Consider the following 17,905-nt stretch of genomic DNA (forward strand, 5'->3'; position numbering starts at 1 on the left):
TTAAGGGAGTGAGAGTTCATCCGAAATCATCAAATGCTGTCTCCATTTATTCACGCTAATGTTGTCCTCACAAGCCATGAACACATTCAGACTTCATTGTGTACTACGGGGTAGTACATCATGATATATCCCAAACTGTATCATCCTACTGTATCTTTTCGATATACAAATATAATGATATAACACCCCTAAAATTATAATAAACTTTTACAAATTTACATAAATGTATAATATGTTAAATGAAAATATATTTGAGGCTAATGTTGAGTTGACGGTAAAATTAATACCCCAATTTCATAATTTTTAAACATTTAGTTTACCAGAGCAAATATATTTTCAATGTATTTCCTAGAATCATTTTGTCTTCTAGAAAAAAAGTCTTATTTCTTTTAGTTTGGATGTAATAAAAGGAAATTTAAATCATTGTTAAGGTCAATAATATTAGCACCCTTAAGAAATTATATTTTCAATGGGAAACACTGTTGTCTATCAACATGCCTAATTAACCCAGTAAAGCTTATAAATAGCACTTTAAGCTGAATACTAGTATCTTTCAAAATAACTAAAATATGACGTACACTACCTGACAAAAGTCAGAGATTAATAACTTGACTTCAAGTTGATCATTTGGAAAAGTGGCGGAAGGTCGATTTTTCTGATGAATCATCTGTTGAGCTGCATCTCAATCATTACAAATACTGCAGAAGACCTATTGGAACCAGCATGGACACAAGATTCTCATAGAAATCAGTCAAGTTTGGTGAAGGAAAAAATCATGGTTTGGGGTTACAGTCAGTATGGGGGTGTGCAAGAGATCTGCAGAGTGGATGGCAACATCAACAACCTGAGGTATCAAGACATTTGTGCCAACCATTACATTACAAACCACAGGAGAGGGCAAATTCTACAGCTTCTCATACTTCAGCCTCCACATCAAAGTTCCTGAAAGCAAAGAAGGTCATGGTGCTCCAGAATTGGCCAACCCAGTTACCAGACATGAACATTACTGAGTATGTCTGGGGTAAGATAAATGAGGAGGCATTAAATATGAGTCCAAAGAATCTTGATGAACTCTGAGAGTCCTTCAAGAATGTTTTCTTTGCCATTCCAGATGTCTTTATTAATAAGTTATTTGAGTCATTGGAGAGATGTATGGATGCAGTCCTCCAAGCTCATGGGAGTCATAAACAATTTTAATGCTTTTTCCACTGCACCATGACTTTATATTCAATACTGTACATTATTACTGTTAGGTGATAAGACTTTTGTCTAAGCAAAGTCAGACCTTACTGTCCTAATTAAAAATCAAGGCATGATCATATTTTATTTTGGTCACTTCTGATGCCAAACAAACAACTAGAAGTCAAGTTATTATTTGTTGTTTCTAAAACTTGGATAGGCGACAAGTCTTTTGTCAGGTTGCGTACTGTCATCATGACAAAGAAAAAATTATTTAAATATTATGTTATTATGTGAAATTAGTTAAATGTGTTGAAAAAACTCTGTTAAACAGCACTTGGGAAATATTTGAAACTGAACAAAAAATGTACAGGAGTGCTAAAAATGTTGCCTTTAAAAATATGTATGTTTCATATAAACAATGCAAGCATCATTAAAGTCATTAAAATAACCCTATTTTGATGAATTATTCTAGAAGTTAAGAAAATCCTAACAAGAAAAGGTAGTAAAATTGCAATTAAAACCACTGAGGCAAATAAAACCACTAAGTTACTGAGGTAAAGTTGGTTTTATATTCGTACATTCGTTCAATGACATGCTCTCTATATTATTTACCATGGAATACTGAAATATTTGGTCAGAAATCACAAGTAAGTATGACTTACAAAACAACACTAGCACTATTTATTTGACTCTGAACAATGTTTTACTTTGATAGCCAATTTAAAATTGGCAAATAATTATTTTCTTAAATGATATTATTAAAGCAGAAAGTCTGAATGTGCGACTATAAAATCAACTTTACCTCAATGAAGATGTTAGCACTCCCAGAGACTACATAAAACAAGCATAATAAAACCACCCTGACCTGCACATAACCTTTGCATCACTTCCATACAGATTTTATAATCCATATTGTGGCATCTGCCAGCAAACACTTTAAAGCTTTAAACAGAATCCGCTTTGCTCAGATTTTAAGAAGCCAAACACTTACCCTGGCACTGAGTGTCTTTCTTGGCCGGCTCAAAGCCCGGCATGCAGGTGCAAGCTCCCACTGGAACCATCCATTCGCCATCTCCGTTACAGTACAGCTTTAGAGGGACAGATTCCTCGGCTGCGTTTGGCACACAAGCTCCGGCAGCGATGACCAGAGAGGTGGCCTCGGCGCCAGTGGCCGTCTCTGGGAAGACAGCGAAGTTGGCAATGGAGGTGGAGCACTTTTTAAAGAAGACCCGGGCTGAGATCAGAGACATGCAGGCGCCCAGGTCCTGGAAGGCCAGGTAGAAACCAGCTTTGGAAAGAGGGCCGAAGCTCCGTACTTTGGTGTTGACGATTCCTGATTCCAGCAATGAGAAGCTCTCATCTGGGGCAATGGTGTCCACCTGAGATAATACAGAAGGTATGGATATTCAAGACTATAAGACTGGGAACATTTTTCACTCTGGATACACCTAGAACAGGGGTGCCCAAACTCTGTCCTGGAGGGCCGGTGTCCTGCTAAGATTAGTTCCAACCTCAATCAAACACACCTCGGCTAGCTAATCAAGCTCTTACTAGGCTTTCTAGAAACATACGTGCAGGTGTGTTGAGGCAAGTGGGAGCAAAAATCTGCAGGACACCGGCCCTCCAGGACCGAGTTTGGGCACCCCTGACCTAAAAGGTATTCTGTCATTATTTCTCATGACAAATTCTGTCATCATTTACTAGATATGGGACGATAACTGGTTTGCACAAGTCAAGGTTTTAAATGTGCAAATGTTGTTATATATGTAAGTTTTTGTGTGTAAATTTTATGTATTTTTTAGGGCAACAGTATCTCCAGCAAAAAAAGGACCCTCCACATCAAAACCAACTGGTCAACCCACAATTCAGGAAACATTTAGAAAACAAATCACTTAGGCCCCGTTTACACTAATACGCTTTAGTTTTAAAACAACGTTTTAGAACGAAAACAATCCACGTCCACACTGGCATTTCACCTAGCATTTCTGAAAAGATCTTAGTCCACACTACACCGCTGAAAACACACATCACGTGACCGCACACACACTCTGGCATGCGCTGCAGCGTATGCGCGCGTTTGAGCTCCAGGCAGTCAGCGGATGCTTTGAGCCCCAGAGGCCAGCCATTCTCCCTGGGTTGCAGTTTGGGCTGCTGAGGGCCTCTTGCCCTCCAGTTCCAGGGTCTCTGACCTCCGCCGGCTGCCTCAGGGGTCAGGCACTCTCCCTGGGCTTGCATTCTTGAGGGCCCCTTGGCCACCAGCAGCAGGGTCTCTGACCCCAGCGGGTTGCCCCAGGCTAATAACACTGACTTAAAATAGTTTTTTAAAAATTAAAAACTGCTTTAATTCAAGAAATAAACTGTAAGTAATAAGACCTATTATGACTCCAGAAGAATTATGTGTGTTTTATGGTAAATACTGTGAAAATCTCCTTGGTTTGATTTAGATCACAGCATTATTTTAAATGAATGGGATGGCAAAAAAATGGACTTCAGTAACTCTGATCTAGAACCGCCACTGAGCAGAAGTCAATGATTTATTTGAATTATTTAGCCTGACATGTTTACTGTTCCAAAATATTTTAAACGTTTCTTAAAATGAAGAATATTGTGTTCAATGGGGAAAAAAAAGTTGTTTTTCATGCAGATATTTAAACAGAACATATTTTAGTGCAGTAATCACAATACTATGATATTTATCCAAGGTTATCAAATGTCAGAATCTTAAACCATTTACTCATGCAAGTCGTTCAGAAATTTTGGAGGCATTAAAATAAAAAGTTTGCTTGCATATTTATGTACGAATTGGAGATCACGCAGAAGTCACATTCAAAGCAGGAAGTTTTATAGTCTCCGGAGTTCCAGCTTCTATATATGTATATATATATATATAGATATAGAGATGGGCTCGTCTAAATGAAACACAGTACCCAGTGGACACCTTAAAGTCAAAAGATATCAAGTTGTCATCAAAAACATGTCAAAAAACACATCAAAAATGTCAACTGATTTGATGATAAAACCTTGACGTCCATTTGACAACCACGCATTGATGCCCTTTTGGCCCTCAAAATAAATAAAACTATTATAAACAGGCTCAGCGATAGGGGGAAGGGGTTGTGGTCATAACTTTTCCCACCCTAGAGGCACCCCTGGCAATAGGCAACGTAGGCGAGATGCGATCAGCGGACTATCTGGTCCAACCACTGTCATTCTTCTATTAGACAAGGTACATATGCACATGGCATACAGCTCGGTAAGTATGCTCAAACTGCTCACACCGCTCCCTCACTTTTTATAAGTTCAAATACCTTCTGTCGTCCCCTCTCATTTCAGCCTACCAACCCCTAAAGTTCGAGCATTACAGACCTCATTGCAGAAGGACAGACATTCTACACTGCAAGCTACAGCAAAGGCATTCTTGGATCTATCACCAAGACATTATAATACACCCCAATTTAATCATTTAAAGCAGGTTAAAGGTTAAAGCAGAACAGTTGTATGTGCTAATAATCCATTATAATCCATACCTCCAAATATAAATTTGTCAGGAAAAGTATCCTGACTTGTCTAACTTGTCTGAGATATAAGAAAAGTTTTAGTATGCAGTTGTGGTTTTATCAGAATTATTAAAAGACTGTAAGAGGCTTTATGATATGATATCTTTAAGATAATCCATGGAGATGTTAACATACTTAACATTATACTTAACGTGGAGAAATAATGCTTCAAACCCAAGAGCTCGTTCAGTGTAATGCCCTTTGTAATGCCCTTTAATGCCTAACATTGTAGTGTTAAAGTCACCATGAAACAGAAGTTTTAAGATTTTTTCCTATGTTGTGACCAGTGTTGGGGGTAACACATTACAAGTAATGCGAGTTACATAATAATATTATGTAACACATTACTTTTAAAAATTATGTAATAATTGAGTTACTTTTTAAGGCGACGCAGTGGCGCAGTAGGTAGTGCTGTTGCCTCACAGCAAGAAGGTCACTGATTCAAGCTTTGGCAAGGTCAGTTGGCATTTCTGTGTGGAGTTTGTATGTTCTCCCCATGTTTGCTCCGGTTTCCCCCACAAGTCCAAAGACATGTGGTACAGGTGAATTGGGTAAGCTAAATTGTCTGTAGTGTATGGATGTTTCCCAGTGATGGGTTGCGGCTGGAAGGGCATCCGCTGTGTAAAAATGTGCTGATAAGTTGGTGGTTCATTCCGCTGTGGCGACACCAGATTAATAAAGTGACTAAGTCGAAAAGAAAATGAATGAATAAATCAGTTACTTTTCAAAAAATGTAACTTGAGTTACTTTTTAGATGAATTAGTTCGCTTTTAAAAAATAGTTTGCTGAGTTAAAATGAGTGTATTCACGTTGAATCACACTCAATGAGAAAATGTTTCCGCGGGAACAGACAAAAACCAAGATGGCAGAGCCTTACATGTCTGTGATGGAAGTATTCTCACTATTTTGAACACATGGCAGAAAAGGGGATTGTCTCAATTGACAGTGATTTTACTGAACTATTAAGACAAAAACACAAATGCAAACACATTGCTCGAAACTTTAATTGAGCTGTATACACGGAATGGAAGTTTTCAGAAGGTAACAGGAAGTTTTCAGAAGGTAACATTACTCTAATTTTAATTTAATATATATTTTTTAGGTAAATGAAGGTGTAGCTTATACAGTCATTCATTCATTTTATTTTCGGCTTAGTGCCTCTATTAATCTGGAGTTGAACCGCCAACTTATCCAGCACTTGTTTTATGCAGCGGATGCCCTTCCAGCTGCAACCCATCACTGGGAAACATCCATACACACTCATACACTACGGACAATTTAGCCTACCCAATTCATCTATACGGCATATCTTTGGACTGTGGGAGAAACCCAGAGTAAACCCACACGAACATGGGGAGAACATGCAAACTCCACACAGAAACAACAACTGACCCAGCCGAGACTCTTGCCGTGAGGCGAACGTGCTACCCACTGCGCAACCACGTTGCCAAGCTTATACAGTGTGTCATTAAATGCAGAGCTTAAAAAAAAAAGAAAAAGAAAAATACCCTGCAAATTCTGCAAGAGATCAAGCCTCAGGCAGGTATGGAAAAGTAACTCAAAAGTAATGTAACTAGTTACTGTTTTGGGGAGTAACTCAATATTTTAATACATTACTTACAAAACTTTCCCCAACACTAATCGTGATATTCATCCACTTGAAACAGCACTGACATAAAAAAAAAATGAAGGGCTATGCATGATTTTAAATGATTTGATTTGTCAAACGATTGACAAATGAACAAAAACAGGGCAGAAATAAGACATGCCTTGATAGCCCCTCCCAAAAGGCAATCCATGTGACCAGAAGTGAAGAAAAGTTATTTTGAGGGATGAAGGAAGGCTATAAAATTTCAGTTAAGATTCTGAGGCCAAATTAGTTTTACACAATAATGAAGTGAACAGATACTGTATATCAGGGGTGCCCAATACGTCGTTTGCGATCTAGCAGTTGATCGCAAAGGTAGCGTGGTTAGATTGCATGGCATTAAAAAATATCCTCACTGAAATTTGTCGCTTGATTGACATACAAGATAGCCAGATATCTGACTTTTCTGATGCATGGGTAACCATGCATTTGCGTAATATCCTTCCACCATGACTGATGATTATTTGGTAGTGTGATTACTTGAGGCTGGCTATCAGCAGCTACTGTCCGAACTATATGCTTCCTTGGCTGATTCCATTCAGTGAAAGTAATCAGAGTAAGGTAATGACAAAAATATGGACAGAGTTGTACTGTAGGCTATCTGCTTGTTAAGTGTGACGTCAAGCAAAGCGGCTTCCAGGTCCAAGCGCTCTATCAAACTGTATGGGGAGACCCAACAAATAGTAATAACAAACTCTAACAAAGCGATGTACTTTCAAAAATCCTGATCGCAAGATATATATATATCCATGCCTAATATCCGAAGGCCAGAAAATGATCATTTTTTTAATAAATTGCTCACTTAACAAGCAGGGTACATAAATAAATATTGTACAAATACATTTTTATATTAGGTAGATCATTTTGACTTGAAAAAGTGTGAGCACCCCTGCTTTACATTGAATATAGCAGGTAAGGGCGGACTGGCCATAGGGAGCACCAGGACATTTCCGTGAATCTGGCTTGCCAACCCTCCCGCACCCCCCTTGCTCTTCACTTACCAATCGCTAGCCCTAATCATTTATCAATTGCTGCAGCTTAGGTGGCCTGAGGTAATATCTTTTCCGTCATTATGATTGCATTCTATCTTTAAAGAACCAGTGATTTATTTTTTAACCGGTTTATTGAAACAAACTATTCGAAAGAACTACCATACTACCAACTACCAAAAACAACCATACTGTCCATCACTGTTTCAATGCTCTGTTTCAGTGCTTTGTTTGATTTCCTGTGTATCGTCTTTGCTGCGTATTTTAAGTTTCTGCAGGAGAGCGCTCTCAGGTTTGTACTACTGATCACAGAGCCATGCTTCCCTGACATGATGTGCATGAGAATTGCGGCTTTTGCTGAATTACGATCTCAATTTCATTTCAAACAATCATGCAGCCCTTCAGAAAACCGCAACCCAGGCTCATTCTGATAATGTACCCCTTTATACATTTCTGGAGAGAGCAAAATGCGACCCAGGAGCTACGTTTTTTTGCAGTTTTTGCTTTCGCGAATACATCAGTGTATGCTTTTTTAGATCTCAAATTTCTCTCGTGAGAGCCATGCACGCCTCCTGTTCTCACGTAAATCCACCAGAGGTCCACTGAGTGACTGACTGAGTGAGTGACTGACCAACCGACCTATCCCCCACCCTCCTTCTTCTCTAAACCCGACCAATAATTAGGGTTGGGCGATTTTGCCTAAAATCGAAATCTCGATTTATTGAACATTTTAACTCGATTAGGGTTAATGAACGATTTTTTTTATTTTATTATTTTATGTTTTTGCTCTTATAGTTCACTGACAAGCTTTGAGAGTAAATACAGTTTGAAGTCAGAATTATTAGCCCCCTTTGAATTTTTTTTCTTTTTTAAATATTTCCCAAATGATGATTTCTGGAGAAAGTCTTATTTGTTTAATTTTGGCTAGAATTTAAGCAGTTTTTAATTTTTTTATGAACCATTTTAAGGTAAAATTATTAGCCCCTTTAAGCTATTTTTTTCCGACTGTCTACAGAACAAACCATCATTATACAGTAACTTGCCTAATTACCCTAACCTGCCTAGTTAACCTAATTAACCTAGTTAAGCCTTTAAATGTCACTTTAAGCTGTATAGATGTGTCTTGAAAAATATCTGGTTAAATATTATTTACTGTCATCATGGCAAAGATAAAATAAATCAGTTATTAGAAATGAGTTATTAAAACTATTTTGTTTAGAAACGTGTTTAAGAAATCTCTCCGTTAAACAGAACATATTACAAGTTAAACACATATTACAAGTGAGAGATTTTGAATGTAGGATGCATTACTTGTTTTTAAAATACCCACAATATCTATTATCTATGATTCTTTATTGAACATCAACGCTGAACAACTGAAATTAAAACACACATTGCCCACCCTTGTCAGTGCTACCAAACCGACTAATCACAAAGCTTGCGTTATGCGTCGTGATGTGTAGTTTTTTGAGAGGTGGGCAGGTATGCGAAGGCTGCAGCAGACCATATGCATGCGCTTGTCAGAATATTAATATCAGAATAATATAATAAGAATATATAAGAGTATAAATAAGAGTATATATAAGAGTATAAATTGGCCTTAACAAATTGACGTCACAAGACTCCACACACGGTAGGGAAAGTAATTTTAAAAATTGACCTTGAAAAATTTGATCAATTATAGGATCTGAATGTGTTAATGTTCGATTAATTTTTGATTAAACTCCCAGCCCTAATTCATTCATTCATTTTCTTTTCGGCTTAGTCTGTTTATTAATCCACAGCGGAATGAACCGCCCACTTATCCAGCACATGTTTTACGCAGCGGATGACCTTCCAGCTGCAACCCATCTCTGGGAAACATCCATACACACTCATTTACACTCGTACACTACGGACAATTTAGCCTACCCAGTTCACCTGTACCGCATGTCTTTGGACTGTGGTGGAAACCGGAGCACCCAGAGGAAACCCATGGAGAACATGCAAACTCCACACAGAAATGACAACTGACCCAGCCAAGGCTCGAACCAGCGACCTTGCTGTGAGGCGACAGCACTACCTACTGCGCCACTGCATCGGCGCCCAGCCCTAAAAATATTTTTAAAAGCACCTATTGACCCGCACACCCACTTCCCTAACCCCAACAGCACTGTTTTAAAAAGCAATTCACAAAAAGAAAAGCTCTCGCCTGATTTTTACCACTTTTTCAGATTTTACCACATTCTCGGCTTGTTATTTACTTGCTTATTTTTTGCCGTTTGTTTTTGTCTTACCCCCTTTCTGGAACCGTTCTTCACCAGACTCGAACCACATCGTCGCAGTCACCTCTGCTCTGCATCTCAAGTCCGCCAACGTATGTGTGGACAAAGTGGTAACATCGGAAAAGCCGTCCACATGCAGGTAAGCCTTTAGCTAGTAAGCACGAAAAGACGAAATGTAGCCTTATGTAGCTCTGGCTACATCATTCGCGATCTCCTGAAACCTATATAGGGCTGCGTTTTCAGAATAAGCCTGTGTTGGAAAACCACCACTGACACACAATTTTTGTGTTTAAACCATACCTCCATTCAGCAAAACATTGTAAAAATGTATCATTATGCAAAGTCATATAAGTTTCTGACAACATATGAGTAAGTAGGCTAAATGATGACAGAATTTTCATTTTCTCTTTAAAAAATATACCTCCATTCAGCAAAGCATTTTAAAAACGCATCAATATACAAAGACATACATTTCTGACAACATAAGAGTACTTAAACAATGACAGAATTTTTATTTTCTCTTTAAAAATATACCTCTATTCAGCAAAACATTGTAAAAATGTATCATTATGCAAAGTCTAAATTAAACCAAGTGATTATTGTGGCTGACCTTTACATAAGGATTCTCCCTCCACGGTGGGCTGCTTGCCGTGGCCATGTCTCCGTCTGACTCATAGTAGAACAGATTAAAGGTCTCTTTACAGGAACCGGGGATGTTGGGAATACTGCCACAGTCCCGCACGGAGAACTTGAGCTCCACGTAGACTCTGAGGACTCCTCGACGGGGGATGAAGTCTGTCCGGAGCCAGTTGTTCTGATTGGGCTCCAGCACGTTACAGACCTGGTAAGTCCTGATGGGGCTCAAGTGGTCATCATATCCGCTTACTTCCTCCCACTGAGAAGGACATAAAATACTGTCACTGATTGCACAATCAACTTTCTCGGAATTAAATGTCCAATTGAAAAATGGCAGCAGATTATATAAGAGCTCTGGAATGGTGTAAAGAGAGTGTTGTGTATCATAAGGTTCTACTGCAGCACTTCTTTCTGATAAAACTAGCACAAGTGAAGCCAAGTAAAACATGTGACCTTCATCGCATTTAGTATATAGAAATCTTTCATTGTATAGTTTCTATTGAGTGTGACATGGTGTAAGCAGGTGCAATGTATTAAAGCCAGACATGAAGTTTAAAGGGGATAGTTCACACTAAAATAATTGTATGTTCACTTGTTTAAAAACCTATTTTAGTTTCTTTCTTCTGAAGAAGATGTTTTCAAGAGTTCACACTTAGCTGATGATTGAATATAAGCTAATTTGGATTGCTGTCCCAGGAGAGAGCCCTGAGCTCATAAGATCAAGGCGAGAGGGGAGTTTGAGCTCAGGTAGAACTCGAGAACTCCCCTGTCATGGTGGCTGTAGAGCAGATAGAGGTTGCTCTTTAAAGAGATAAGTACTAGGTAGGAGCTAGTCTATGATGTTGATTTAGATCCAACTTCGGACGCATGTTTTTGGTCAGTGGGAGGAAACCGGGGAACCCGGGGGAAACCCACGTGAGCACGGGAAGAATGTGCAAACTCCGCACAGAAACGTCTGCTGGTTTGGTAAAGCCTGGAACCAGAGACGTTTTTGCTGTGAGGCAACAGTGCTAAGCACTGAGCCACCGTGCCACCCATCTAGGAAGGAGGAGGAGTAGGGGTGGAAGGGGGGATTCTTCAAAACGAAGATAGCAGGGATGCGTAACCAAGGGTATTTGTAGCAGCTTAGGAATCGTCTGATTGGTGCATTGTGAATTGGATAATGCGGGTCCAGCTGCTAGCAATCATAAGCATGTGATCCTCTCGAAATTAGTTTATAAATAAAATTCACTTAAAAAATGCTGGTTGCTCACATACATTGACTATCATTGTATTTTTTGTTCCTACTATGAAACTAAAAGAGTGCCAGCAACCAGCATTCTTCAAAATAGGGCTGCTCGATTATGGGAAAAATCATAATCACGATTATTTTGGTCAGAATTGTATTCACGGTTGATTAAAACGATTATCAGTGGGCCATATGTCCAAAAAGTTTTGGAGAACAGATCTAAAAACTATATATACAGTCGAAGTCATAATAATTAGCCCCCCTGTTTATTTTTTCCCCCAATTTCTATTTATCGGAGAGAAGATTTTTTCTAAACATAATAGTTTTTCTAAACATAATAGTTTTAATAACTCATTTCTAATAACTGATTTATTTTATCTTTGCCATGATGACAGTAAATAATATTTGACTAGATATTTTTCAAGACACTTCATAAAGTGACATTTAAAGGCTTAACTAGGTTAATTAGGTTAACTAAGCAGGTTAGGGTAATTAGGCAAGTTATTGTATAATGATGGTTTGTTTTGCAGACTATCAAAAAAATTTGCTTGAATAGTTTTTACCTTAAAATGGATTTTAAAAAATTAAAAAACTGCTTTTATTCTAGCCGAAATAAAACAAATAAGACTTTCTCCAAAAGAAAAAAAATGATCCGACATACTTAGAAAATGTCCTTGCTCTGTTAAACATCATTTGGGAAATATTTAAAAAAAGAGAAAAAATTCAAAGGGGGCTAATAATTCTGACTTCAACTGTATATAGTCTTCCCCTTGAAATAAGGTAGATAGGTGCATCTATTAGGGCTGGGGATAAATTCGGTATCGATATTTATTGACCGAACACTATTGTCATTTGGTATGAGATTTCAGTATGAAGGCTGTAATTTTATTAAAATGTGGCTGCTGAGCGCGCGCCTTAGAAGCAGTGCCAATAAGCTTAGGAAGTAAGTTTGTCATTTCCAATGGAGGCACGCAACTTGCACGATGTGCCCATTGTAGCGAGATGCACATGTTGCGCAGGCCGTGCACAAATGATGCGAGTGCATTCTCCAGCAGCAGCTAACATAGACTAACCATGTTCTGTACACTTTCAGCTCTTCCGCACACTCCGCACACTCAAACAAACACTCCTCCGTCATTGAAAGCCAGATAAGCATGTTTGTGTGATCATTCTCTGGGTGAATCCAAATTTGATTGATGTTTTTTGGACCAGTAGTTTTTGAGAAAAGAGAGGAAAAGTTTCGCCTTCGCATGTGTACAGAAGATGAAAGGTATTAACAGGGTTTCGTACACAATTAAAATAGTGTTCCATACAGGGCGCATAACTTCAATTCACCGGCAAAAATTGTCATTGTTTGAAGTCTTATCGAAAACTTATGTCAGGTCGGCACCAGTGGTTTAGTGGGTAGTGTGTCGACACATGCACTCCAATGCTCACGGTAACCCGAGTTCAATTCCTGCCTCGCAGTCCTATGCCAATCCTTCCCCTCTCTCTGCTCACTATGCTTTCCTGTCAATACTCTCTACTGTCCTATCTAATAAAGATGAAAACCCTGAAAAAATAATTATTTAAAAAATAAAAACTTATGTCAGAATATACTATTATTGTGTTTAACTTGAAGTTAATGTTAAATTTGTAATATCTTTTAATGAAAGTTAGCAATGAAAGAACATTACAATCATTTAAGTTTTAGATAATGCTTATTTAATTACAGAGTGACAATTTAAAATATTAAAACATTGAATTCATGCAAGTTAACGCTAACTTAACTGACCTTTTATGAATATAAACATCATAAACGCACAAAGACGATGGGCAAATAGCATTTTAATGAGTCATAAACTCGCTTTAACGTCTCATCCGAAAGACGGAAATGAGCCCAAAGGAGCTCACTTTAAGGCCCTGTTTACATTAACAAGTTTTAGTTTTAAAACGCGTAAGTTTTGCTATGGTTACGCTATCCGTCCACACTACGCCGGAGTTTTTGAGTGCCAAAATCGGAGCATTTTGAAAACGCTGAAGAGGCTGTTTTCATTCTAAAACGCTGCTGCTCCGTTTCAGTGTAGATGGGGGGAAACAGAGACATCTGAAAACGGAGGCGTGGCTGCAGACATTTGCCTGTCTGATTAGGGATTTTCCTCAATATTAAGTAGCCTACACACAGTTCAGTCCTGCATTCTCTCCTTGTGAGTTCAGACTTCACAAGTTTGATAAGGAAAACAAACTCCCAAGGACAAGTTGGGTACTTTATAACCTCATTCACTTCACCCTGGCTATGTTGTTTCACTATCTTAACAATAAAATGAAACCATTATATAAGGAACTGCCTATTATTATTTTAATACAGCAACTTAAAAGACACCAAAAATGTTGAGGCGTCGTGTAGCTGCATATTTATATGATCGTCATCTTCATCCATATTTATAACAAAACTGAGCCTATAACATTACTGCCTCCTTTCATTTTCATTGAAAATATGAAACATACCATCTCTTTCCCTGAATATCATTTTTAACAATCAATAACGGCCATAATAAAGTATAACGTACAGTAAGTTTATACATTATAGGAAATAAAGGTCAACCATCAGTCAAATGTGCAGAATCAGTGTGTGTGGTAACTATTAACTTATGTTTGCTCTCAGCCAAAACACGTTACCTGAGAACAAGTAATAGACTCAAAAGACCAAAGTCGGGGAATATGTCGTTATACGTAGATAACAAGATGAATTAAAGATCACGTTTAACAAATATAGTGAGATTAGATCCAGCGGTACATACTTGATAAACAGTCCGACGTGCATAGCTCTCATTTGAATAGATGAGCTCAAAGCATGCTGCAGTGCATGCCAGAGCGTGTGTGTATGTGGTCACGTAATGTGCGTTTGCAGTGGTGTAATGTAGACGGAGAGTTGTTCAGAAACGCTAGGTGAAACGTTTGTGTGAACGCGGATCGTTCTCATTTAAATCTAAAACGTATTAGTGTAAACGGGGCCTAAGATGACTACAAGGTGTGTGCTCAGCAAGCAAACAGTATCAAAAGACATTAATATTAGGTTAGATTTAGGTCGTGATGTCTAGCCAGCGTCTAAGGACAACGTTATTTTGACGTCTAATAATGACATCAAATGACATTAATATTTGGTTGATTTTAAGTTGTGTTGGAAAGTGACCCAAATCTAACGTCAAGCCAACAACCAACATATTTACGTCAAATACTGACATTCATATGTCTGATAGACATCATAGTGTTAACGTCCATACAACGTCAAGCTGTAACATCATTAGACGTTGATATTTAGTTGGATATTTTAGGTTGTGTTGAAAAGTGTCTAAAATCTAATGTCGAGCCAACATCTTAAACCAACGTCATATTGACGTCAAATACTGATATTTATTCGTCAGGTAGGACAACCAAAATCCGTCATATTGGTAACGTCCACACAACGTCAAGTTGTAACATCATTAGACAATGATATTTGGTTGATTTTAGGTTGGACGTTGGACATAGGTTCTGACGTCAACCCAATTTTCATTTCCAAACAAAATATAAAGTCCCCATGACGTTTAGGTACAACGTCAATCTGACATCACGTTCACGTCCTGAGCCTGCTGTGTGCTTTCTGCTCGACTCAGAGGCTCAGCGAATACACACAACAGCATTCTTTCACACTTTTACACATCAATAAATGAAGCGTGTTCCATTGCATCAAAAGTCACAATACACAACATGCTTTCACTAATTTTCAAGTGAAACTGAGCTTTGCAGTAAAACAAATGCATACTGCTGGAAAGGGGGTGGGATATGACTCAATAATCATTTTATTTCGATTATTGTTTTTTCATAATCATTGAAAGTTGAAATCGAAACTGAATTTCGATTAACTGCACAGCCCTACTTCAAAATATCTCCTTTTGCAGTAAGCAATTGTATGAGAAACAATGAATTAGGTAATTTAAATTTTTGGGTGTGCTATCCCTTTAAAACTGTGGTATTTCTTTTTGTAAATAACACAACACACAATGTATTTTATGAGCTAGCACGTCTTCCAAACCTGGTGTTTGTTTTATCCTGAATCACTGTAGCGAGTCTATAAAAAGTGTTTATATTCTGAGTTTTTAAGATGTGTGGAGTCGATCCCTGCTGCGAAGTCGCCCAGTACGTGTGTGACTCATCATATCCATACCTACAGAGAACTACAATGTTCTTCTGCAAGAAACATGCCGTTTTATTTATTTATTAACTGCTAGACTGCCACTAGCTATACTGTTTGCCTGAATTTTGTCCCAATCAGCTGTGGCCTTGACAGGACTGTCAATCGCTTGATTTTAATTTATGTAATGCTACGCTAAGCAAGTCTCACCCACAGTGAAATTTCATCAGTGGACAATCTTTTTGTGTATAATTGTATGGAACAATGAATAATGCTTTTATTATTATTATTATTATTATTATTATTATTATTATTATTATTATTATTAACAGGGAGATTTCACCCCAAAAAAACTTTTTGAGGGTCTTTCTTTTGTTGAACACAAAAGATGAAATAGAAAATGTTGGTAGTTGGAACTCATTGACTACTATGGACGTCAACCGGTGCCAGCAACCAGCATTCTTCAAACTATCTTCTTTTGTATTAAACTGAAAAAAAGATTACAATTAATTCTGGTTTTAAACCATTATGGGTTTCTTTATTCTGTTTTATACAAAAGAAGATATTTTGAAGAATGTTGGTAGCTGAATCAGCAATCAGCATTCTTCAAAATATCTTCTTTTGTGTTAAATTGAAAAAAAAGATTACAATTAATTCTGTTTTTAAACCATTATATGTTTCTTTATTCTGTTTGATACAAAAGAAGATATTTGAAGAATGTTGGTAGCTGAATCAGCAATAAGCATTCTTCAAAATATCTTCTTTTGTATTAAACTAAAAAAAAAGATTAAAATTAATTCTGGTTTTAAACCATTATGGGTTTCTTTATTCTGTTTGATACAAAAGAAGATATTTTGAAGAATGTTGGTAGCTGAAACACATTTACTTCCATACAAATTTTTTACCCTACTACGGTAGTCAATGAGTTACAGCAATCAGCATTCTTCAAAATATCTTCTTTTGTGTTCAACAGAAGAAAGAGACTCATAAAAGATTTAAAACCACATGAGGGAGAATAAATGAGGTCATTTTTATTTTTGGGTGAACTATCTAATTGATAAATTCATACAAAAATAAAACATTTCAATAAATGACTAATATTATTAATTTATTAATGATACTAATTTAAATAACCAATATTGATATTTTAGGCCATAAAATGTCATGTTGGTACAACTGTCTTCATCAATTAATTCCTTTTTCTTCAGCTTAGTCCCTTATTTATCAGGAGTCGCCACAGCGGAATGAACCGCCAGCTGTCTTCATATCGTAATAATAATAATAAAAAAGAAAACATTGTACTATTATTATTATATTGTTTCCTAGAAAATACTAGAAAAATCATTTATTTTATGTAAAATCATATTAGCTATTTATTGCTTATTAATAATATTGCAAGATTCAAGCTGTAGAATGCCAATTATTCTAAAAACTATTAAACAATATTCAATCATGCCTTTTGTAATACCTAAATATTCTTGATTTTGAAATAAATATTAAAATGTATATACACACACACGCACGCATGCACGCACACACGCACACACACACACATACATTCAAGGTTTTAGGAAAACATTATTTTCTATGATGATATAAACTGACAATTTTTGTGTTGAGTTGCATATTTTGGGCATTTGCTGTTTATTTTACATTAGATTTCTGTCCTATTTTCAAACTCAGTATGGACCAACAAATAGTGTCTTGTAATTCCTAATCAGACAAACCCTAAATATCACTTTGTTCTAAACCTTCTAAATTTTATTACATAATATTTAATATTTTTAAATATGTAAAACTTAACTTAGAAGCTAAGTTAGCAACCAACATTCCTCAAGGTATCTTCTTTTGTGTTCAATCGAAGAAAGAAACAGATAAATGTTTAAAAACCGCAAATAAATTTGGTAATTTCTGTTTAATCTATTAATTTATACAAATATTAAAGCATTTTATAGCATGACTATTGTTATCAATTTAATAATTAAATAGTTATTACCAATTTAAATAACTAATATTCATATTTTGTGCCATAAAATATTGTGTTGGTCATATCATAATAAGAAAACATTATACTATTATTATTACATTAATTTTTATTATTTATTATTATTATTATTATTATTATTATTATTATTATTATTATATTGTTTCTTTGAAAATACTAGAAAAATAATAGCTTTTATGTAAAATTTAACATCGAATAGAAGTAGAAACAGAAAAAAAAATCATATTAGACATTTTAAGGTCA

General features: G+C 36.7%; 2 protein-coding genes across 2 annotated transcripts in view; both read right to left on the bottom strand.

Annotated features, from left to right (window-relative positions):
* dipk2aa (divergent protein kinase domain 2Aa) overlaps positions 1 to 17,905 on the bottom strand; it is a 419,818-nt gene that overhangs the window by 121,332 nt on the left and 280,581 nt on the right. The window lies entirely within an intron of this gene.
* Positions 1 to 17,905, bottom strand: part of LOC130240406 (ephrin type-B receptor 3) — a 98,348-nt gene that overhangs the window by 66,838 nt on the left and 13,605 nt on the right. Inside the window, exons 3-4 of the mRNA XM_056471895.1 lie at positions 10,251 to 10,535; positions 2,174 to 2,561 (exon numbers count right to left, since the gene is read on the bottom strand). Of these exons, the coding sequence (XP_056327870.1) occupies positions 2,174 to 2,561; positions 10,251 to 10,535 (673 nt within the window). The remainder of the gene's footprint in view (positions 1 to 2,173; positions 2,562 to 10,250; positions 10,536 to 17,905) is intronic.

The sequence above is a fragment of the Danio aesculapii genome, chromosome 2, assembly GCF_903798145.1.
Source record: "Danio aesculapii chromosome 2, fDanAes4.1, whole genome shotgun sequence".
In the NCBI taxonomy this organism is placed as follows: domain Eukaryota; kingdom Metazoa; phylum Chordata; class Actinopteri; order Cypriniformes; family Danionidae; genus Danio; species Danio aesculapii.